Consider the following 23753-nt stretch of genomic DNA (forward strand, 5'->3'; position numbering starts at 1 on the left):
TGGTCACCGCATTATAGGAAGGATGTGGAGGCTTTGGAGAGGATGTAGGTTTACCAGGATGCTGCCTGGATTAGAGGTTTTGAGCTGTAAGGAGAGGTTGGACAAACTTGGGTTATTTCCTTTGGAACAGCAGAGGCTGAGGGGAGACTGGATCTTCTATCTGTATATGATTATGAGAGGCAGACAGTATCTTTTTCCCAGGATCAAAATGTCTAATACTAGATGGCAGGCACTTAAGGTGAGGGGGGTAAGTTCAAAGAAGATGTGTGGGGCAAGTTTCTTACACACAGTGGTGAGTGCTTGGAGTGCACTGCCAGGGGTGGTGGTGGAGACAGATACAGTAGAGGTGTTTAAGAGGCTCTTAGGCACATGAGCATGCAGAGAATGGAGGGATATAGACATTGTGTAGGCAGAAGGGATTAGTTTAGTTGGGCATTTAGTTTGGCACAACATGGTGGGCTAAAGGGCCTGTTCCTGTGCTGTACTGTTTCTATGTGCTCTATGTCCTATTTCCAGCACTCTCTTGTTTCAGATTTCCAGCAACTGCTGTGTTCTGTATCTCACACTTACAGCATGTTCTTTTGATTTTCTCTCGCTTCCTCTCGTTGCCGCTTTAATCTATTAATACGATGACACAAAATCATCTGGATCGCTTTGGTCTGCTCCCTCTCGTAGACATTCCTTCTGTTCTCTACAGCCTCGCCCTCTCTGCAGCACTTGTTTCCTCAGTTTTCAGTTCTGATGAAGGGTCATTGACCTGAAACTTTATTTCTCCCTCCACAGATGCTGTAAAACTTGTTGTGTATTTCAAGCAATTTGTTTTTATTTAATTCTTCTAGCATCCGCAATTTTTTTGGTTTTCTGTAACTTCACCAGTTTCAACCTCCTGTCTAGGACTCGTGCACTTCTTTTCGAAAGATAAAAGACACTGTGGCTCCTGAGGTTAGCAATAAACTCAGACCTGATGCAGGGTTCTGAACCAAAACATCAACAATTCCTTTCTCTCCCACATCTGCTGCTCGACCTGCTGAGTTCCTCCAGCAGGTTGTCTTGCTCCAAATTCCAGCATCTGCAGTGTCTTGTGTCACCACATCACAAACTGTTCACGTTAGCAATTCACAAAAAGGCCTCATGTTCCATAGCTTTCTGGACTCCTGGATCCCATCAGAGAAAATGAAAGGCGTATTGGTTTATTATTGTCTCTCGTACTGAGGTACAGTGAAAAACTTGTCTTGCATACTGATGGTACAGGTCAATTCATTACACAGTGCAGATACATTGAGTTAGTACAGAGTGCATTGAGGTAGTACAGGTCAAAACAATAACAGTACAGAGTAAAGTGTCACAGCTACAGAGAAAGTGCCGTGCAAGGTTGTTGTTGTGAGGTTAGAGTCCATCTCATCGTATAAGGGAACCATTAAATAGTCTTATCACAGTGGGGTAGAAGCTGTCCTTAAGTCTGATGGTATGTGCCCTCAGGCTCCTGTATGAAGCAGCAATGTCAGCACCTGTGGAGATCACAAAGTGACCAGCTCACTTCACAGGAACTCGTTCCAACAACAGCTTGAGCCTGTACCCATCAACATCCTCTGTTCCAAAGAAAAGCACATCCAGTCTTTCCTTACAGCTACAAGTTTTCAGTCCTGGCATAATTCACCATAATCTCCACTGCACCCTCTTCACTGACATCACATTGTTCCTGTAATGAGGAGTCTAGGCCCAGACACTGCTTCAGATGTTGCCTTGCATCAGCAGTGCTGGGGGTTGAGAGGGTTGAGAACTTCAAGTTCCAAGGAGTGAACATCACCAATAACTGTCCTGGTCCAACCACTTAGATGCCATGGCCAAGAAAGCTCACCAGTGCCTCTGCTTCCTCAGGAGGCTAAAGAAATTTGGCATGTCCCCTTTGACACTCACTAACTTTTATCAATGCACCATAGAAAGCATCCTATCTGGATACAGCATGGCTTGGTAACGCAACTGCTCTGCCCAGGACTGCAAGAAACTGCAGAGAGTTGTGGACACAGCCCAGCGCATCATGGAAACCAGCCTCCCCTCCATGGACTCTGTCTATACCTCTCGCTGCCTCGGTGAAGCAGCCATCATAATCAAAGACCCCACCCACCCCAGACATTCTCTCTTCTCCCTTCTCCCTTCTCCAATTGGGCAGAAGATACAAAAGCCTGAAAGCATATACCACCAGGCTCAAGGACAGCTTCTACCTCGCTGTTATAACACTATTCAACAATTCCTTAGTACGTTAAGATGGACTCTTGACCTCACAATCTACCTCATTATGGCCTTGCACCTTACTGTCTGCCTGCACTGCACTTTCTCTGTAACTGTTACACTTTATTCTGCATTCTGTTGTTGTTTTACCTTGTACTACCTCAGTGCATTATGTAATGAATTGATCTGTATGAACAGTAAGCAGGGCAAGTTTTTCACTACACCTTGGTACATGTGACAACAATAAACCAATTTACCAACAATGAAGTGGGTATGGAGTGTGCTACAGAAATGCTTGTGTGTGGACGTGATCGTTATTGAGCACAGTAACTATCATCTTCCCAGATAAGACTTGGTATTCCACCAAAACTGAGATCAGGAGGAATTTCTTCAGCCAGAGGGTGGTGAATCTGTGGAATTCATTGCCATGGAGGGCTGTGGAGGCCATGTCATTGGGTGTGTTTAAGGCAGAGATTGATGGGGTCTTGATAAGGGGGTTAAGGGTTACGGGGAGAAGGCAGGAGAATGGAGTGGGGGGAAAAGAAAATCAGCCATGATTGAATGGCAGAGCAGGCTTGACGAACTGAATGGCCTAACCCTGTTCCTATATCTTGTGGTCTTATTTCCAATGTAACTATGAACAGCCCGTTCTTGTCATCTGCTGCTGGGGAAAATATCCCACAAGCCAACGGGAACCAGATCTAATCTTGTTTAATATTTAATGCTTTTAGTTAAGTACATGAGTAATTTCCTCCAACTTTAACAGAATATCATTTTTATACTTTTTAAAGAACTAAAACCACTCAGGCAGGAGAGTCTAAACTCATGTACATGAGACAGTAATGATCACCAGCAGCTCTACACATAATCCAATGAACAATGCAAAGATCACAGGGACCAAATGCATTATCAAATCAATTTATTCAATCAATTCTCTGACAGAGAACCCTCAACACATTTGAAACCTGTCTCATTCTGGACAATTTCTTTAATATCATATGACCTCACCCTTGTATCTTTGTCACAAATGGGTCTCCTGTGGATTTTAATATTGATTCATTGTCTATTAATACAATAACGATTTTACCCCTGTGCATTCTTATCAGAAGCTGTGCATCCTCAACTCCCAAATCCATATTTACACTTGTCATTCTGCAACTAGACCCCTTTGCCTGGAAATTAAAGCTTTCTGCTGGCACCCAGCATCAACACATCAACTTCACAGCCAATGAGTCACAGAATCATGGAATTGTTTCAGTACAGGAGCTGGGCTGCAAACCACCACAGGATGTCTTGAAACAGACATGAAAGGTGCTATATAAATTCAAGTCTTTCTTTCTTGCTTCTACATGATCCCCTGCTGACACCGGAAGAGAAGCAAGGAAGGTTTCAGCAGGCACAGAAAATGCTGGCAAAAAAAACTCAACAGGTTTGGATGCATCTGTGGCAAGTGAAACAGAGTCAACATTTCCGGTCGGGGTCTGTTCTGATAGAGTCATAGAACAATACAGCACGGATACAGGCCCTTCAGTCCAACGAGTCCATGCCCACCCAGCTCATCCTAATTTCCTGCATTCGGCCCACGCTGAGTACTTCCAGCATTTACGGGTTTTGTTTCAATTTCCAGCATCTGAGGTTTCCTTTGGATTTTCATGAATTTTCAACATTCCTGAATAACATTCAGGAATCTACATAGAACACAGAACAGTACAGCACAGGGACAGGCCCTTGGCCTCCCGTGTCTGTGCCGAATACGATGCTGAATTAAACTAAATCCCTTCTGCCTGCACATGATCCACATCCTTCCATTCCCTGCATATTCATGTGTCTGTCTAACAGCCTCTATCGTATCTGCCTTCACCACCACACCCGGCAGCCCGTTCCAGGCACCCACCACTCTCTGTGTATATATAAAAAAAACTTGCCCCACACATCTCCTTTGAACTTACCTCCTCTCACCTTCAATGCATGTCCTCTAGTATTTGACACTTCTACCCTAGGAAAAAGACCCTGACTGTCTACCCTATCTCTGCCTCGCATAATTTTATATACGGCAGAGTTTTTTTTCGATTTTCACTTTTTTCTCTCAACACTACAACTGGTTATGAATTCCAGAGATCCACAGTTTACTGGGCACTGCCTCAACATGCCTGGGTGCTTTATGGATTATGCACCCGTACACCTGAAACAACAACATTTCACCTCAGGACACACACACTCCCTGCAGCGCAGCAGGTTGCAAGAGCTGGTGGGGCAGTGCGACGCAGGGAACTACAAGCAGGATGTTCCTCCCGTGTTGGGTCAATATCTGAGTGGCAGTACAGCAAACCTGTCAGTTTGTAACTTCTCTGCCTTTGCTTAAGTCACCCCGTCAGAAATGTCACAGTACAAGGTTGCACCAGTTCAGTCTGGAGCTGTCAGACTGATGAGTAGAGAGCCTTTGAATGGCACAGGGGAAGGGAGTTAGCACCAGAGCACTAAGCTCAAAGTGCAGGGACTCTGGGATCAGCGGGCAGTCAATCAGAAAGTTGGCATTCCAGCTCTGCCAGGCTCCTGCACAGGAGTGCAGACCTGAGGAGAGAAGCTGGTAAGTGTGGGCACAAGAGACGCTGGAATCTGGAGCAACAAACGACCTGTTGGAGGAGCTCAGCGAGTCAGGCAGCATCAGGCCTGAAATGTGAACCATCCCTCTGCCTCCACAGATGCTGCCTGACCTGTTGAGTTCCTCTCGCAGTTTGTTTTTTCACTGAAGCTGATGTATTGGAAGATAAGTGCCTGGAAACACTTCTTCGGAAGATGTGTCCCATCATTTGGGCTGATGGCTAGATCAGGATATCTACTCAGCCAAAAAGCAGGCCTGCAGGTTAATTGTGCTGGCAAATAAATGAAGCAGAATTACATATTAATTCATTTGGTTTACACAAGAAATAAGAGCAAGGGTGGAATACCAGTCTGGTCACATGCTCCTCCTGATTACCAAACTCTCTCAGATGATGGAACAGTACTTTTCTATGTTGAACAAGCCACACTGAAAGCAGCAAGGACACAGAGCGTACGTCAGGAGTGGCACTTGGTAGCAGCACCACTGAGTCCTGAAGGACAGAACTGCCAGACTGGCTCTGCGACAGGTAGAGGGTTAACTCAACATGAGGATAAACCTACTGGACCTCTGGCCAATGCATCTGTCCAGTCTGCATTGGTGGAAGTGACCACCACACAGTTTAATCTTCAGACCGAGGACACCCTGCATTGTGTCGAACAGCCTGCTATGGGAGAGACACAGAATAGAATGGGCAGCTTCAACTGGACACACCTGAGACACGATGGACCATCAGCAGTAACAAAAATCTATATGTCCCTACAATGTGTAACCTTCCAGTTCAGCACATCCCTCACTCTGTCATCACTACCAAGCAGGGGATCAACCTGCTTCAATGAGCAGTGCAGAAGGGCGTGCTGGGAGCAGCATAAGCCATCCCTAAGAGGGAGGGGCCGACCTGAAGAAGCTGCCACACAGGACGACCTGTGCACTACACAGCAAAAACTCCACGCAATGGACAGCACTGAGAAACCGCACAGCAAATGATCAGATCGAGTCCTACCACATCTGGTCAAGAATTAAACAGAGGAGGCTGCTTCAAATATGTCCCCATCCTCAGTGGTGCCCAAATCTGCCCTATTCACAAAGAGCAGGACAAAACCAGCCTGGTTAGTGATGCCCCATCAGTCTGCTCTCAGACATCAGCAATGACGTGGGTGGTGTGATATCAGCGATGCCCAGTTTGAACTTCACCAGGACCACTTGTATTCAGACCTGATCACAGGCTCGGTTCAAATGTGATGCAAAGAGTTGAGGTGCAGGGGTGGCTGAGAGTCACTGTCCTGCACACTAAGGCAGAGTTCGACTGAGTGTGGGGCATTGAGGAGCCCTGGTAAAGCCGGTCGATGGGCATCACGGGGAAAAAGCATTCCACTTGCTGGAGTCATACCCTGCAAAAATGAAGAGGGACAGGTATATGAGTATCTGGATAGACAGGGTCTGATTAGGGATAGTCAACATGGCTTTGTGCGTGGCAGGTCATGTCTAACCAATCTTAGAGATCTTAGAGCAGGTTACCAGGAAGGTTGATCAAGGGAAGGCGGTGGGTGTTGTCTACATGGACTTTAGCAAGACCTTTGACAAAGTCCCACATGGGAGGCTGGTCCAGAAGCTTAAGTTGCTTGGCATTCAGGATGAAGTAGTCAACTGGATTCAATGTCGGCTTAGCGGGAGAAACCAGAGAGTGGTAGTAGATAGTCGTCTCTCTAATTGGAGGCCTGTGATTAGTGATGCACCCTGGGGATCGGTGCTGAGCCTGTTGTTGTTTATCATCTATATTAATGATTTAGATGATGTGGTAAACTGGATCAGCAAATTTGCGGATGACACCAAGATTGGGGGCGTAGTGGACAGCGAGGAAGGCTATCAGAGCTTGCAAAGTGATCTGGACCAGCTGGGAAAATGGCATCACAGTGGCGTCATAGGGTTGTAAAGAGAGCTTTTGGCACATTGGCCTTCATAAATCAGGGCAATGAGTACAGGAGTTGGGATGTTATGTTGAAGATGTAGAAGATGTTGGTGAGGCCAAATTTAGAGTATTGTGTGCAGTTCTGGTCACCTACCTACAGGAAAGATATCAATAAGCTTGAAAAAGTAGAGAAAATGTCCATGGATGTTGCCAGGACTTGAGGAGTTGAGTTATAGGGAAAGGTTGAGTAGGTTGGAACTTTATTCCCTGAAGTACAGGAGAATGAAGGGAGATCATATAGAAGTATACAAAATTATGAGGGCTATAGATAGGGTGAATGCATGCAGGCTTTTTCCCCTCAGGTTGGGTGAGACTAGAACTAGAGGTCATAGGTTTAGGGTGAAAGGTGAAATATTCAAGGGGAACCTGAGGGGGAATTTCTTCACTCAGAGGGTGGTGCGAGTGGGGAACGAGCTGCCAGAGGAAGTGATGGATGCGGGTTCAATTGTAACATTTAAGAGAAGTTTGGACAGGTGCATGGATGAGAGAGGCATGGAGGCTATGGTCCGGGTGCAGCTAGATGGGAATAGGCAGAAAACCAGGCCGGCATGGACTAGATAAGCCAAAGGGCCTGTTCTGTGCTGTAGTGCTCTATGACTCTAAGATGGTCGTGGTTTCTGGAGGTCAATTATCCTGACCTAGGAGTTCCTCGGGACAGTGTCCATCATCAGTGAGCTTCCTTCCATCATGATAGAAATGGGGGTGTTCACTAATCACTGCATAATGTTCAGTTTCATTCACAACGGCTCAGCAACTGAAACCATTTGTGCTTGCATGCAGCCAGACCTAGTCAATGTTCAGGAGTCAGCTGATAACCGGCAGGTAGCATTCGCACTACAAGTGTGCCCCACAATAACTATCTCCAACATAAGAAAATCTGAGCACCTATCCTTGATGTTCACTGCCATTACTGTCACCAAACCACCTGCTGTCAGCATCACTCGTGTAACAGTTAGCATAACGCTATTACAGCACCAGCGACCCAGGTTCAATTCCGGCAGCTGTCTGTAAGGAGCTTGTACGTTCTCCCTGTGTCTGCATGGGTTTCCTCCGGGTGCTCTGGTTTCTTTCCACATTCCAAAGACGTACAGGTTAGGAAGTTGTGGGCATGCTATGTTGGCGCCGGAAATGTGGCGACACTTGCGGGCTGCCCCCAGAACACTGCACAAAAAGACGCATTTCACTGTGTGTTTCGATGTACATGTGACTAATAAATGACTATCTTATCTTGGGCACATCTGCGCTGTGCTACTCTGACCCTATCCTGGGGGCCACCACTGAGCAAAACCAAAAGTACTGAGGCTGCCAAAGCAGGTCAGAGATTTGTTTTCCTACAGTAACTGATTTATCTCCTGATATCCTAAAGCATTTTCACCTTCTGTAAGGCAGGAGTGTGATGGCATATTCTACTTGCTCCAACAACACCCACACAAGCCGGACAGCATCCAGTAGTCTGTCTGATGGGTATTCCGTCCACTGCTGGTGAACAGTGCCTGCAATCTGTACTATCTACAAAAGGCACTGCTGTTGTCCAGGCTATTTCCACAGGAACTCCCAAATAAGTGACCTTAGAATCTGTGAGCACCACCACATGCCTGTTCCCCTCCAAGTCACACACCATCCTGACTTTCAACAGCATTGCACCAGCATTTGAGAGGCACCTTCACCAGAAGGACCGCAAAGACTCAAGAAATTCACTCACCAAGGGCAACTAGGGATGGGCAATAAGTTCTGGTCTTGGCAGAGATGTCCCAGTCCCTAAAACAATCAATCCAATGAACCCTCTCTGCACTGCTTCTAAGGAAGACAACATATTCTTCACTGATGAAAGAGACTAAAGCTCCATGCAACACTCCACGGACAATGACTTTTCCCTGAATTTCGGCAAAACAAAAGAGCCAGTCATTGACTTCAGGAAGTGGGGCGGAGTACATGCCCCTGTTTATATCAATGGTGCTGAGGTGGAGATATAGAACATTGAACAGTTCAGGACAGGAACAGGTCCTTGGGTCCACCATGTTGTGCCAAACTAATTAAACGCCTAACTAAACTAATCCCTTCTGCCGACACAATGTCCATATTGCTACGTTCTCTGAACATTCACGTGCCTATCTAAGAGCCTTTTAAACATCTTTGTCGTATTTGCCTTCACTACCACCCCTGGCAGTGATTCCAGGCACCCACCACTCTGTATAAAAGAACGTGACCTGCACATCTCCTTTGAACTTTACCCTCTCTCGCCTTAAATGCATGTCCTCTGGCATTAGACATTTCGACCCGTGGGAAAAAGATACCGGCTGTCTTCCCTATCTATGCCTCTCATCTCTTATAAACTTCTATCAGATTTCCCCTTAGCCTCTGCCACTCCAGAGAACCTCTTCTTTTAGCTCACACCCTCTAATCCAGGCAGCATCCTTGTAAACCACTTTTGCACCCTCTCCAAAGTCTCCACATCATTCCTATAATGGGGTGACCAGAACTGAATGCAATACTCTAGATGCGGCCTCACCAGGGTTTTATAAAGTTGCAATGTTACTCCCTGACTCTTGAACTCAGTGCCTTGACTAATGAAGGCAAGCATGCCATACACCTTCTTTACAACTCTATCAAACTGTGTGGCCACTTTCAGGGAGCCAGGGACTTGGACCCCAAGATCCCTCCGTACATCAACACTGCTAATGGTCCTGCCGTTAACTGTGTACTGTCCCTTTACATTTGATCTCCCAAAGTGCAACACCTCACATTTGGCCGGGTTAAACTCCATCTGCCATTTCTCCATCCATATGTGCAACTAATTTTTATCTGCTGTATCCTTTGGCGACGTTGTGGATAATGTAGAAGATTACCAATCTTCATATCGTCTGTGAACTTACTAACCTACCCATCTATGTTTTCATCCAGGTCATTTATATATATCACAAAACAACAGAGGTCCCAGTACGGATCCCTGCGGAACACCACCAGTCAAGGACCTCCAGCCAGAATAAGTTCCACTGACCACTACTCTCTGTCGTCTATGGGCAAGCCAGCAGAATGCAAACGGCCAAGTCACCATGGATCCCATGCATCTCGATCTTCTGGATGAGCCTCCCACGAAGGACCTTGTTAAACGCCTTAATAAAATCCATGCAGACAACATCCACGGCTCTACCTTCATCAATCAGCTTCGTCAGCTCTTCAAAAGACTCAATCAAGTTAGTAAGACATGACTTGCCCCGCACAAAGAGATTGTTGAGAGTTTCAAGTTTCTAGGTGCAAATATCATCAATAACCTGTCCTGGTCCAGCCACGTGGACGCTCTGGCCAACAAAGTGCACAAGCACCTCTGCTTCCTCAGAAGGCTAAGGAAATTCAGCATGTCCTCAATGACCCTCACCACTTGTTACAGATGAACCATAGAGAGCATCCTATTGGGTAAATATCCTATTGGTACAGAAACTGCTCCGCCCAAGACCGCAAGAAATTGTAGCCAGGCACATCACGCAAACCAGCCTCCCCTCCGTGGACTCTGTCTACACTTCCCACTGCCTCTGGAAAACAGCTAACATCATCAAAGACCCCTCTGACCCCCGTCATTCTCTCTTCTCCCCCCTCCCATCGAGCTGAAAATTTTTAGAACCCGTACCACCAGGCTCAAGGACAGCTTGTTATCAGACTCTTGAACAGACCTCGTGTACGATAATGAACTCCTGATCTCTTAATCTACCTCATCATGGCCCTTGCACCTTATTTGTCTACCTGCACATGTTTCCCTTATTACTATCTTGATGTACTTATGTATGGAATGATCAGTCTGGATGGCACACAGACAGAAGCTTTTCACTGTGTCTCGGTACATGTGATAAACCAATTACCAGGTGTGGTCTCATTCATGCCCTGTATAGTTGCCACAAACCTCCACCCACCTGGTGATAAAAGCCATCGTTCCATCTGTGTTGGAGGGGGTTAGGGGGGAGCAACATACAGAGCAATTGTTCAACAAACCGGCTGTAGCCACAAAAATCTCCAGATATCCAGACGCTGGATAATCACAGCGCCACTTTGATTTACATAAATTGCCTTGCATTAGCATAAGCACTCTCAGTGCTATTTAGCAGAAAAGTGCTGCAATTATGAGCCATAAACTGTCAATGGCAAGAAAAGAGATCTATTCAACAAATGCCCTAAGTGTTAACACCCATCTCAGTGTTCTCTCTGTGATTAAAGGCTAATTTCACAATAAATCCAGGAGCACCAAAGTAAATGGTCTTCCACCCAAATGCCATTGTTACAGGCAGTGCAGAGAAGCACCTGGAATTATTCCTGTAAACATTTTCTAGTGATAATTGCCATTGATACTCACTCTCTGGAGCACTGCCCAATTCCATTATGCTGGCAGTGGCATTCTCTAAACTTAGATCAACAGTTTAAAGGATTAGATGCATTTCCAGTGACATTTCAATTCCACTTTTCCTCTTGAATAAATAAAGGAGATCTCCCCAACCCAGAAGGCAGAGCAATTCAATAAAATGACAGTCAGCAGCTGAAATGAAGCTGCAACTGGTGCTCAAAAACTTTCTATTTAATTCAATCATGGAATGATAATTTTGGTGAAATATGTTATTTAGGAGTCCGGGGGTGAGTGTTGAAGGCAAACAGGAGCACCTGGGAGATGCAAGAGAGAAGAAAGAGTGCGGACACTGCAAATCTGGAGCAACACACAAAATGCTGGAGGAACTCAGCGGGTCGGGCAGCACCTGTGCAGGGCAAAGGACAATCGACGTTTTGGGTCAAGACCCTTCATCAGGACTGGAAAGAAAGAGGGGAGATGGCCGGTATAAAAGGGCAGGGGGAGGGGCTGGAGCAAGGGCTGGCGGATGGATCCAGGTGAGGGGGGTGATAGGCAGGTGAGGGATGGGAGGAGAGTGGGAATAATGTAAGAAGCTGGGAAGTGATAGGTGGAAGTGACAGAAGAAGATGGAATCTGATAGGAGAGGACAGTGGAGCATGGAATAAAGGTGAGGAGGGGAACTGGAGGGAGGAGTGTGTGGGTGATGCGCAGATCGAGAGGGTGGTGAGGGGGTTAGAGAACGGGTGATGGGGCAGGTGGGACAAGGGAAACAAAAATGGGGCGGAACAGAGGGGAGTGGATACCAGAAGTTAGAGAAATCGATGTTGATGCAGTCAGGTTGGAGACCACCAAGGCGGAATATGAGGTGCTGTTCCTCTAATCTGCATCTAGCCTCAAATTGGCAGTGGATGAGGCCGTGGACAGACATGTCGGTGTGGGAATAGGAGGTGGAATTAAAACGGCTGGCCACCGGGAGATCCCGGCCATTACGGCGGACGGAGCGAAGGTGCTCGACGAAACGCTCCCCAATCAGCCCAGGAGCACCTGGGGTTTTACTCACTCAAGCGGGCAGATTTAGGTAGAACCTGAAACAGGCAGGCAGGGGGAAATAGACACAGTAAACACAATCTCCACTCCAGGACTATTTTCAGGGAAGAGTTACCAGAATGACCAATATTTTATGACAAGAGGTGATCAATAACAAATCATTTATAAATACTGAATCATTTATGATATTCAGAAAGCTACTGGATAATTCATGAGGAGTACAGAAAGGTTGGAAAATGGGCCAGAGTAAAGAGCTGAGCTCAGCTTTGGCACCAAACTCTAGGCAAGATTTACCGGCTTTGGAGAGGGTATTAGAATGATAAAAGGGTTAAATTATGAGAAGCGGCTGTTGAAACTAGGACAGTATTCCCTAGAGTTTAGATGGCTGAGAGGCATTCTAATTGATACATTTAAAATGAATCAAGGGTTTGAAAGGATAGACAGTAAGTTTTTTTTCTCTGATAGGACAAGAAGACTTTGAGGAATGAAGCCAGGAAGCAAAGCTTCACCCTCAACCTAGATGAAATCTGAAATTCTTTCCACAAAATGCTACGCTTGCTTCCGGTTAACGAGAGCTTTCATGTTTCAGTTCTAATTTTAATTGAAATTTTCCTTCCAAATTTCTTTGGTAATGTCAGTAATCATCAGGTATTTTTACCTCCGTTGGGCTTTTGCTATTTTGCAATGTCACTCCTTCCATCACTCAGCTGCTGTTTAATCCGGACAAATGTGAGGTGATGCATTTTGGGAATACTAATGAGGCTAGGACACACACCATGAATGGTAGGGTCCTGGGGAGTACTGTGGGACGGAAGGTCCTTGATGTACAAGTCCAAAGATCTTTGAAGGTGGCAGCGCAGGTTGATAACATGGTTAGGAAGGCACATGGGATACTGGCCTTCAATAGTCAGGGAATTGAGTACAAGAGCAGGGGGGTTATGCTCCAACTTTATAAAACATTGGTCAGACCTCAGCTGGAGTACTGCGTGCTGTTCTGGTCACCACACTGTGGGAAGGATGTGACTGCACTGGAGATGGTGCAGTGGGATATAGAGAGGGTACAGGAAACCTTTCCCCTTATCAGAGTTGGATAAAGCTAGAGAACATAGTGAGGGGGAAGAGATTTATTGAGACATAGAAACATTGAACATAACAGCACAGTACAGGCCCTTTGGCCCACAATGTTGTGCTGACATTTTATCCTGCTCTAAGATCTATCTAACCCTTCCATCCCACATAGCCCTCCCATTTCTCTATCATTCATGTGTCTCTCTAAGAGTCTCTTAAATGTCCCTAATGTATCTGCCCCCACAACCTCTACAGGCAGTGTGTTCCACACACACACCACTCTCTGTGTAAAAAACTTACCCCTGACATCCTCCTCATATCTTCCTCCAATCACCTTAAAATTATGTCCCCTCATGTTAGCCATTGCCGCACTGGGAAAAAGTCTCTGACTGTCCACTCGATCTATGCCTCTTATCATCTTACACCTCTATCAAGTCACCTCTCATCCTCCTTCTCTCTCTCTAAAGAGAAAAGCCCTAGCTCACTCAATTGGAGACATGCTCTCCAATCCAGGCAACATCCTGGTAAATCTCCTTTGCACCCTCTCTAAAGCTTCCACATCCTTCCTAAAATGAGGCGACCAATTTAGAGGGGATCTGAGGGGGACCTTTTTCACCCAAAGAGTGTTGAGTTCCTGGAATGCACTGCCTGAGAGAGTGGTGGAAGCCGAGTTGCTGACGGCAGTTAAGAAGTGCCTAGATGAGCACTTAAATTGCTTCGGCATAGGTGGCTATGGGCCAAGTGTTGGAAGATGAATACAGAGAGGTGCCCACTGTCGGCATGTTCGCAGTGGGCCGCATGGCCTGTTTTCATGCTGTATGACTCTAGACACCACAGAGAAGCAATTCATCTAATATGGTTAGTGCACAGAACGGACAGCTAGTATGAGACTGCAGAGGAGAAAGCTGCCACTGATTACAGGTTCTAATCATACTACATATGCTTCAGTTATGTGGAGAGACTGAGGAGGTTGGGTCTGTATACCCTGGAGATTGTACTCTGCTTCCAATATCAGAAGCAGAATATGGGTAGAATTGGTGATGCTGACCAACCAAGGCCAGGTGAACATCAAGCAAAGCACTAATTCTCAGATAACACAGACAAAGTGCTGGAGGAACTCAGCAAGTCAGGCAGCATCTATGGAGGGAAATAAACAGTCGACGTTTCAGGTCGAGACCCTTCACCAGGACTGATTCTCAGGTACCTGCTTCTTTCCTCCCGACCAGAGCTACAACCTTAATGCTAACTTTTTCTCGAAGTTTGTTAAGTTGTCCTTTTCTCCACCACTGGTCCATTGACAAGTAAATGGTGACCAAATCTCTGGGCTGACCAACAGGAACAGCAAAGGGTGACACATTTTGTCGGGTTGCATCCCTTCCCTACAACTCTGTTGGTGCTTCGAAGTTTACACAGCAAGGCGCCATTCATGTGAACTTCCTGCCCTGGTTCCATGGTCTTCTCTAGCGTCATTGTTCAATTCCCATTATCCATAGTCCAATTCCCACTATCCATAGTCCCTGCAATGTGCCAGGTTCCATAGCAACCCATCCCGCCAAAATTCCACTGGGCCACTGTTCTACTGCCCCAACCCACAGACGCCCATAGCAGAGTTCTCCTGCCCTGCTGGAATTGGTCCATCCCTGGTTTCCAGTGGTCCATCACCCTCCCACAAGGGCAGATGAAGATGAAGTCAGACCACCCATGAACTGTTCCAACAGCAGGACTTGCTCTTAGGGCTGAAGGGCCTCCTGTTCATATCCACACTGACAGAATATAAACCCCTATGCAGGAGAAGGGCATCTAACAGTGTGGGGCCCACTAGTCCGGTCGTCCGGTCTGGTGATATGGCCCCCCCACATAGGACTAAAGTAACAACCTCCACATTCCATCAAATCAGAGGACACAAAGGCCACTTGGCCCATTCTGCTTGTGCTAGCTCTCTGAAAGTTTTCCTTTGTTATTAACTAATCTAAAAGTTTCTATCAAATCTGCTCCTTTTTGTGTACATGCTGTCCCTGGGTTATGAACACCTGACTCATGGACGCCGCGACATGTGAACGAGCTCCCATAATATTATTAAATTCAGAAGTCCGACATACATACAAACGTTCATTCCTACCAGCAGCAGAACTAGTTTCCTCCCTCTCTCTCTCCACTTTCAGTAATTGTTCTTTCTTATCAGTTTCGTGCTTTTGATGCCATCCACTACAATACTGTGGAGGTGTAGTTACCATGTCGACTGATTTTTGTGCACTTTCTGATTTATGGATAAAATCGACTTCAGGACGTTTGTTAAATGGAAACCGGTTCACTACCCAGGGACGGCCTGGAGGGTGCTCCAGCTCTAACAGCGTGAACACGCTTCTGGAAACATAGGAGACTGCAGATGCTGGAATCTGGAGCAACACACATGATGCTGGAGGAACTCAGCGGGTCAGGCAGCATCTGTGGGGGGGAAATGGACAGTCGACGTTTCGGGTCGAGACCCTTCATCTGGACCTGATGACGATGCTTCTGACTCTTTGGCCAACGATCCGGTTACCCTTCGCCAGGGGAAATAATCCAACCTCGTTTCCTCTACCAGAACCCTTCACGATTTTGAAAACATTAATTAAACTTCTGAAACTGAGGTTGGAATTCTCAACTCTTGCTTCCTCCAACAGGGGGTTTATTTTGGGGCACTTTAAGGCTCTGTACCCAGCACGGCCACTGGAAGTCAACACTTCAGGCTGAATAATTCAGGCCATGGGCAGGACCCCTGTGGAAGTACAACACTGTCATCAGAGGAGCAGGGAGCTGTGGGGAGTTTGTTGAGGTTCACCCTTTAAATCCATGGTGATCATTTAAAGACAGGAAAGGAAGTGCAACAGCAAACCCAGCGTGAAAATCAACAAAGTGCAGATACTGGAAACCTGAAATAAAAACAGAAAACACTAGAGACTCTCAGCAGCTCAGGAAGCATCTGTGGAGAGAGAAACAGTCAATGTTTCAGGTCGATGACCCTTCATCAGAAGTAAAAACAAGTGCTGCAGAGAGGGGGGTCTGTAGAGAAGGGAATGTCTATGAGAGGCAGCTGACCAAAGCGATCCAGATACTTTTTTGCCATCCAACTAACAGATAAAATAGGCAATCAGAATTAACATTTCAGGCCCACAACCCTTCATCAGTTTTCTTTCTTGCAGGGTAGGGAAGTTTAAAACTAGGGGGCATAGGTTTAAGGTGAGGGGGTTGGAGTTAAAGGGGCAAGTTTTTTTACACAGAGGGTTGTGAGAAAGTGGCAGAGGCGGGTACAATTACAACATTTAACAGACTTTTGTACAGGTACATGGATAGGAGAGGTTTAGAGGGATATGGGCCAAATGCAGCCAAACTGACTAGTTTAATTAGGCACCATGGACAAGTTGGCCCAAAGGGCCTGTTTCCGTGCTGTCTGACCATGATTCTAATTGTGAAAGAGAGAAGACAAATTAGTTTTCAGTTGCAAAGAGAAGGGAAGATTTGACAGGACAAAGGGATTGTCTGATAGAGTGAAGCCAGTGGTGATAAGTTGTAAAAATCACCCGGTCAATGGGTTAGTGGGAACAGCCAGAGAGAAAAATTAGAACCAAAGATATGACGGTAGAGTGTGAGAGTACGGGCACAGGACCGTGGGAAGGTTATATGGTCATCAGCCCACCATATCCATGCTGATCCTATCGCCCATCCACACTTAAAGCATCAAATATCGGGCTGTGGGGCAGACCCAGTAAATCAGACGAGTCAAGGGAGAGAGAATTTCACAGCAGAAGTGGCCAGTTCTGAAACAGAGTGAGTTAGCTGGTTGGAGAATTCCACAAGGCAGCAGCTTGCCCAGATGGTAGGTGAGGTGCTGTTCCTCAAACTTAGGTTGGGCCTTATAACAGCACATTCACTTATTGTGGGGACTGCCTGACAGCTGAGAGTCCATGGACAATCTTGCTGCCCCTTTGGACAGAGGAACCCACACTGGATTGGCACAGGGGCAGCTGTAGCTGCCAGAGCTGGGAGAAAGACGCCACCAATTTAGGTCACTGCCAGCACTGGAACTGGGACATCCTGAGGGTCACCGGGATAAGTCTCAGCCTGTGCACTGGCAGATGTCTCCCAGTCACTTGAAGCAAGCATCAATCCACCTGTCTAACAGCATACATTCTCCACACACAGTGGGACTCACCAAAAGGAATCAGGAAGAGAGTCCCAGAGAGGGGGAATATATTCCTGTACTCCTCAGCTCAATTCAGGCATGAACATTCCCGAGAGGATGTTCCCGAGAGGGAATATATTCCTGTACTCCTCAGCTCAATTCAAGCATGAACATTCCCGAGAGGATGTTACCAGAGTTATAGGGAGAGCTTGCCCAGGCTAGGTCTTTATTTCTTGGAACATAGGAGAATAAGGGGAGACCTTATAGAAATATTTAAAATTATGAGAGGCATAGATAAGGTGGACGGTAACAGTCTTTTCCCTAGGGTAGGGGAGCCCAAAACTAGGGGACATAGGGTTAGGGTGAGAGGGGAAAGATTTAAAAGGGACCTGAGGGGCAAGTTTTTCACGCAGAGGATGGTGAGTACATGGAATGAGCTGCCAGAGGAAGTGGGTGAGGCAGGTACACTGGGATCAGTTAAGATGCACTTGGATAGGTACATGGAGGGGTGGGGCCAAATGCAGGAAATTGGGACTAGCTGGGTGGGCACCGTGGTCGGCATGGACTGGTTGGGCTGAAGGGCCTGTATCCGTGCTGTATTGCTCAGTGACTCTAGAATGACTCCTTCTTGCTCAGAGTATCCTTAAACAAAGAGATGATCACTGGGCTGGAAGTGCAGGAATTTATAGACAAGAGGAAAATGACTGGTTTTTTTATAATTCTGTTTTTGCAAGCATGCCTGATTTGGGAGATTTATGGCAGCTCCTTAAACATTCAAGTTCGTGGTCACACCCCTGATTTCTTCCTTGGTGTGGTGTCTGTTTTATTTACTGCTCTGGAAAGTGCCTTGGGGCATTTTTCTATTAAAGACAATATATAAATGTAAATTGCTTTTGTTGTTGAACTGCACTGAAGTGGAAAGAAATACTAATTCTCACACAAATACTAGTTCAGCATTTATAAGTCTAAACCATATTACACTCACTCCTTCCATTGTGGCGCACACAAAATGCAGCTTCAGAGCGTTCTGCGGCTCACTGAAGGAGTCCTTTGTTAACATGAAGGAAATCACATCAAAGCAGCGATATTTTGTTGATAGGGTTCAATGGGCATATATGGACAAAAGGAGCAGGGCTACAGGGAAGTGGGAGGGGGAATAGGAGTGCAAGGGTTGCTCTGCTGTGAGCTGGCATTGACCCGATGGGCACAATGGCCTTCTTCTGTGTTGTTGTCAGTAATGACTGTCCAATCCCTGAGCACGAGATAAACTGCGCTTCAGACAATGTCGAAAGACTGCCAGCCTCTCTGAGCAGCACATTAGGCTTCAGAGCCAATGGGAAACTGCTTAACTTATGGTAAGTGCATTCCAGAACTAGGGTCACCCAGACCTCAGTAACTGAGCTGCAGTCGGCAGACAACATTCGCATTTGTACGTGCTCTGAGACCAAGCCCCAAGGCGTCGTCAACTCGTTCCCAAAGCACATGAGAGGATGAGCACCACAGTAAATATCTACAGGACCGAGGTCCTCCACCAGCCCACTCCTGGTGCTCCACACTGCTCTTCCACAAGGATCACGGCAAGACTCCGGGAAAACATGAGCCACTTCCCTTCTCTCGGCGAAGACAAACATCCACGATGAAATTCACCTCTGCCTTCAATGCACCAGTACAGCCTTTGGTTGATCGAGGTCAGGGTACAAAACCAGTGATCTCTGCCCTCTTATATCCTTCTACCATGTGGACTACCTACATCTTTCCTAGTCTGATTTGTGAGCTGAAATTCCTCGCCCCTAAAATCATTCTCGTAAATTCTTTTAACACCCTTTCCAAAACTTCACATCCCTCCGAAGGTTAGGTGACCAGAGTTGGACGCAGTGCTCCAGTTGATGCCTAACCCGATGTTTCACACCGGTTCAGTATCACCTACCTGCTTCTGTCCTCGGTGCTTCTATTCATGAACCCTTAGATCCCATGGGCTTTACAACACGTTCAGCCTCTTTCAAGGACTCACACACATATACACCTGGATCCCTGAATTAGCTTTTGAATAATTCTGCTTCATAAAAAATCACGAGAAATGGAGAGGAAAGGCTGTAAATGACAGTCAACGGTCAGCTGGTTGGGGTATTTATTTTGACTGTCCACAAGAAGGCCACTTTCAGATAGACATGTGGGTAAACAAAGATGGGGTGTAGATGGAGTAGAGGTTATGTGATGCATACACAAGGTATAGGTCTAAGCAGCCAGCAAGTAATATTCTTGCTTCCAAAGTGCCAGGCAATGAATATCAAAGACTACCCACTTGCCCTTGACATTCAATACATCACCGTTGATGAATCCCCCACCAACATCCTGGGCAGAAAGTCACCTGGACCAACCACATAATCACCATAGCTACAAGAACAGGTCAGAGGCTAGGCACCTTACAACCAGTGATGGACCTCCTGACACCCCCAAGCCTTTACAAGGCACAAGTCAGTGGGGTGATGGAACTGCCTGGATGAATGCAACTCCAACTACTCTCAAGAAGCTCGACACCATCCAGGACAAAGCAACCCATCCATTACTGTAAACAGTATCTCCCTCCACCACCAGCACACAGTGGCTGCAGTGTGTACTGTCCACAAAATGCACTGTAGTTACTCATCCAGGCTCTTTCGACAGCATCTCCCAAACCTGCAAAACCCACAACAAATAAGGGTGAGGGCAGCAGGTGAACACCACCACCTGCAGGTTCCCCTCCAAGGCACACATTATCCTGATTTTTAAACATACAGTCAGTCCTTGATCATCAGTGGGTCGAAATCCTGGAATTCCCTCCCCAACAGCACTGTGGGAGCACCTTTACCAGAGGGACTACAGCAGTTTGTGGCTCACCCCCACCTTCTCAAGAGGTAATTAGCAATGGGCAATAAATGCTGACCTTGCCAGAGATGCCTAGATCCCAACAAATGGATAAATGGGAAAGAATATTCCCATCAATATCAGGATTGCTCCTTGTTTCTCTGCTCTGCTAGGTTATGCCCAACACCAGACTTCCAAAACAGACCTTCAGGAGATTCTCCTCTTCCACTGAAAGTGGTTGGGGGTGTGAGGTCACTATTCCCCTGATCACATGTTGGACACATCACCTGCCAAGTTAAGTTAAAATTTGACTGTGCATTGTGCTGACGCAGTGGCGAGTTTCCGTTACCTCAATACGACCGGTGTCGGGTTGGAAGCCGCGTGCTGGATCCTCGGTTGTAACTCTGCACTGGATGGCACAGCCATTGATTCGGATATTTTCCTGCTTCAGGCCCAGGTCGGGTAAACTCTTGCCTTCGGTGATGTGTACCTGGGCATGGACAAGGTCAACACTGAGGGGGAAACAAGAGCAGAAATCAGGCCACCAGCCCTTGCTAGAACACAAACCAGCACAACAGAATGGCTTTAAAAATGGCCAAGTGACAGGTGATGTTGAATTCAAACAAGAAAATATTCTTTCCACCATTAATTTTGTTGTTTTAGTAACAGAAGCATCCTGCTTTACACCAATCCAATCAAATAAACCTGTGTCACCCAGGGCTACTACAGTATTCTGGAATGGGATTTCTACAACATCTTTCACGTCCCTCTCAGATTATACTGAAGTACTTTACAATGGGAAGAGGGTGGGAAAGTAGCTTGACTGCTCTTACATGGAGCCAGTACAAACTTGATGGAATGAATGGCCACTTTCCATGCTGAAACCGTTTTATGACTCTGCAAAGTACTTCTGAAGTCCTGTTGCCTGGGGAATTTAGGAAGTGCCCACAAACAGCAAGCTGAAGATGACCAGTGATAAGCGGCTTCAGTGACATTGATTGAGGGATTAATATTGGTCAGGAGACCAGGAATAACTTTCATGCTTTTCTCCTCAGCAGACCTACAGCAACATTTACATCTATGGGAGAGTGAACGGCCCTCGGTTTAACATCATTTGAGAGAGGCACTTCCTCAGTGCTTACAGTAAAGAATGTGATTGGATTGCAGCTTGTCCCCCAACCCAGCAGATCCAGAGTCAGAGTGAGTCTCAGGCAACACTCCCTTATCAAAGACTAATCTCAGGAAAAGTGTTGCAAGTAATTCAGGGGACAAACACAAAGGGGAATGAAATGATTTATTTTTAATTTTCTCATTAGTGGGCACTCGGTGAACCCCCAGTAGAGCAATCCCGTTAGTCTCATTCCCCACCCTTTTCCCACAGATCTGAAAAATTAATTGCTCTTGTACCAACCCAATTCTCTTTTGGAAGCCCAGAAGTCATAGAGTCATAAGCCACACTGTACCGATCCTAATTTTCCCCGTAGCCCAGCAGATTTTCTCCCCAAATATATTGATTCAATTCTTTTTAAATGTCTCTTCGGAATCTACATCCACCTCTCTTTCACGTAGCAACTTCCAGGTCACAACTTGCCAAGTGAGAAGAGAAATTCCCACCCCCTTGTGGCTTTGGTACATTTATAGAAAACACAGTAAACAAAATAGTCCTTGTGTAAAAGGGCACTAAAATTTAAAATATCAAGCGATTTAAAAAAAAATCATTCAAGCTAAACAACAAACCAGGATTACTTACACACTTCAAAAACATTGCTCATACAGAACTCCCTGTCAAATGTTTACAAATCACATACATTGTTCAAAAACAGTTGAAGTTTAATATCCATATTGGATGGCACACCACAGGAGGAGGATGGTCAGCCTATCATGAGAGTAGTAACTTTGAAAGCGCTGAATAATTATTCCACGCCTCAGGTAGACAGGGTGGTGAAGAAGGCTTTTGGCACGCTGGCCTTCATCAGTCAGGGCATTGGGTATAGGAGTTGGGAGGTTCTATTGCAGTTGTACAAGACATTGGTGAGGCAGCACCTGGAGTATTGTGTGCAATTTTAGTTACCCTGTTATAGAAAAGATGGCATTAAGCTGAAAAGGGTGCAAAGAAGATCTACAACGATGCTGCCAGGACTTGAGGGCCTGAGTTATAGGGAGAGGTTGGGTAAGCTAGGTCTTTATTCCTTGGAGCGTAGGAGACTGAGGGGTGACATTAGGGAAGTGTATAAAATCATCAGGGTGAATGCACTCAGTCTTTTTCCCAGGGAAAAGGAATCAAAAACTAGAGGGCACAGGTTTAAGGTGAGAGGGGGAAGATTTAAAAGGGACCTGAGGGGCAACTTCTTCAGCCAGAGGGTGGTCATTATATGGAACAAGCTGCCAGAGGAAATGGTTAACAACATTTAAAAGGCATTTGGACAGGTGCATGGATAGGAAAGGTTTAGAGGGATATGGGCCAAATGTAGGAAAATGGAATGAGCTTAGATGGGCATCTTGGTCAGCATGGTCAAGTTGGGCCGAAGGGCCTGTTTCCGTGCTGTATGATCCTATGACTCTTGCTCTTTGTCCGTTGGTTTGCAATCACCTCCCCCTCAAGTTGTTATCATACTGCCCTTTGAGAGGTCAACACCCAAACTGTCTTCAACACCCCTCGGGTAATGCACCTCAAGTCTCGGTACCTCAATGTGCACAATGTTCCCCATGTCTTCTGACACGAAGGTGCTGGTGCCATGGTCCGGACTCACTTGCTGTGGCATTCGTTCACATTTCCCGTCCTCATGCATACGACTGGATGTCGACTCTGCACCCTTGGGTGTCTGGCAAGGCGGAGTGGGCTCCAAGCAACAAGTGGGCATCAGGCACTATATCCCAAGGACACCCTGATTGGGCCTTTGATGTTGTCTATCACTTTTAACTATTTTTAAACATTTCTGATAAAAATCTAAAAACTATTAAAACTGTATTAAAAAGTAAAAAAAATTGCATTGTTTAACAAATAATTGAAGTAAAATGAAGTTTCCTAACTCAGACAGCTCCCTGCATTACTTCTCCCCAGAGATCAGTGATCCCATTCACAATCCACCTCTCCCTAATGTGAAGGGCTGGGTGTGAAGTGTATCCCAGAGCTTCTCTCCAGAACATCAGTGTGCCTCCACTGGTCTCAGTGGGAGTCCAGGACCAGCGCTGAGGTCAGACATGCCAGCACCAGACTGCATTTGACCAAGTATGTGCAGGTGACCAGGACGGGATGGGCTGTGAGCAGCTGGTAGCCAGGGGTCCCTACACTGAAGCATTCCTGTCAGTCAGCTCAATATTTGCCAGCTTTGTGAAATCTATGCCCACAGTTTGCTGTATCACCTGACAATTAAAATAGATTCTCTTTATTTAAGGATTAACAGCACTCAATGAACATAGAACAGTACAGCACAGGAACAGGCTGTTCCAGTGCTGTGCCGAGCTAATCAAACTGGTAATTAAGTGCTGAACTAAACTAATCCCT

The 23753-nt window shown here is 46.2% G+C and overlaps 1 protein-coding gene across 5 annotated transcripts in view; it reads right to left on the reverse strand.

The window, feature by feature from the left end:
• Positions 1-23753, reverse strand: part of LOC127587059 (pyruvate carboxylase, mitochondrial) — an 859607-nt gene that overhangs the window by 599596 nt on the left and 236258 nt on the right. For all 5 annotated transcript variants that reach the window (XM_052045231.1, XM_052045229.1, XM_052045232.1 and 2 more), the window contains one exon: positions 20598-20760. In XM_052045231.1, the coding sequence (XP_051901191.1) occupies positions 20598-20760 (163 nt within the window). The remainder of the gene's footprint in view (positions 1-20597; positions 20761-23753) is intronic.

Source organism: Pristis pectinata, chromosome 38 (genome assembly GCF_009764475.1).
Source record: "Pristis pectinata isolate sPriPec2 chromosome 38, sPriPec2.1.pri, whole genome shotgun sequence".
In the NCBI taxonomy this organism is placed as follows: domain Eukaryota; kingdom Metazoa; phylum Chordata; class Chondrichthyes; order Rhinopristiformes; family Pristidae; genus Pristis; species Pristis pectinata.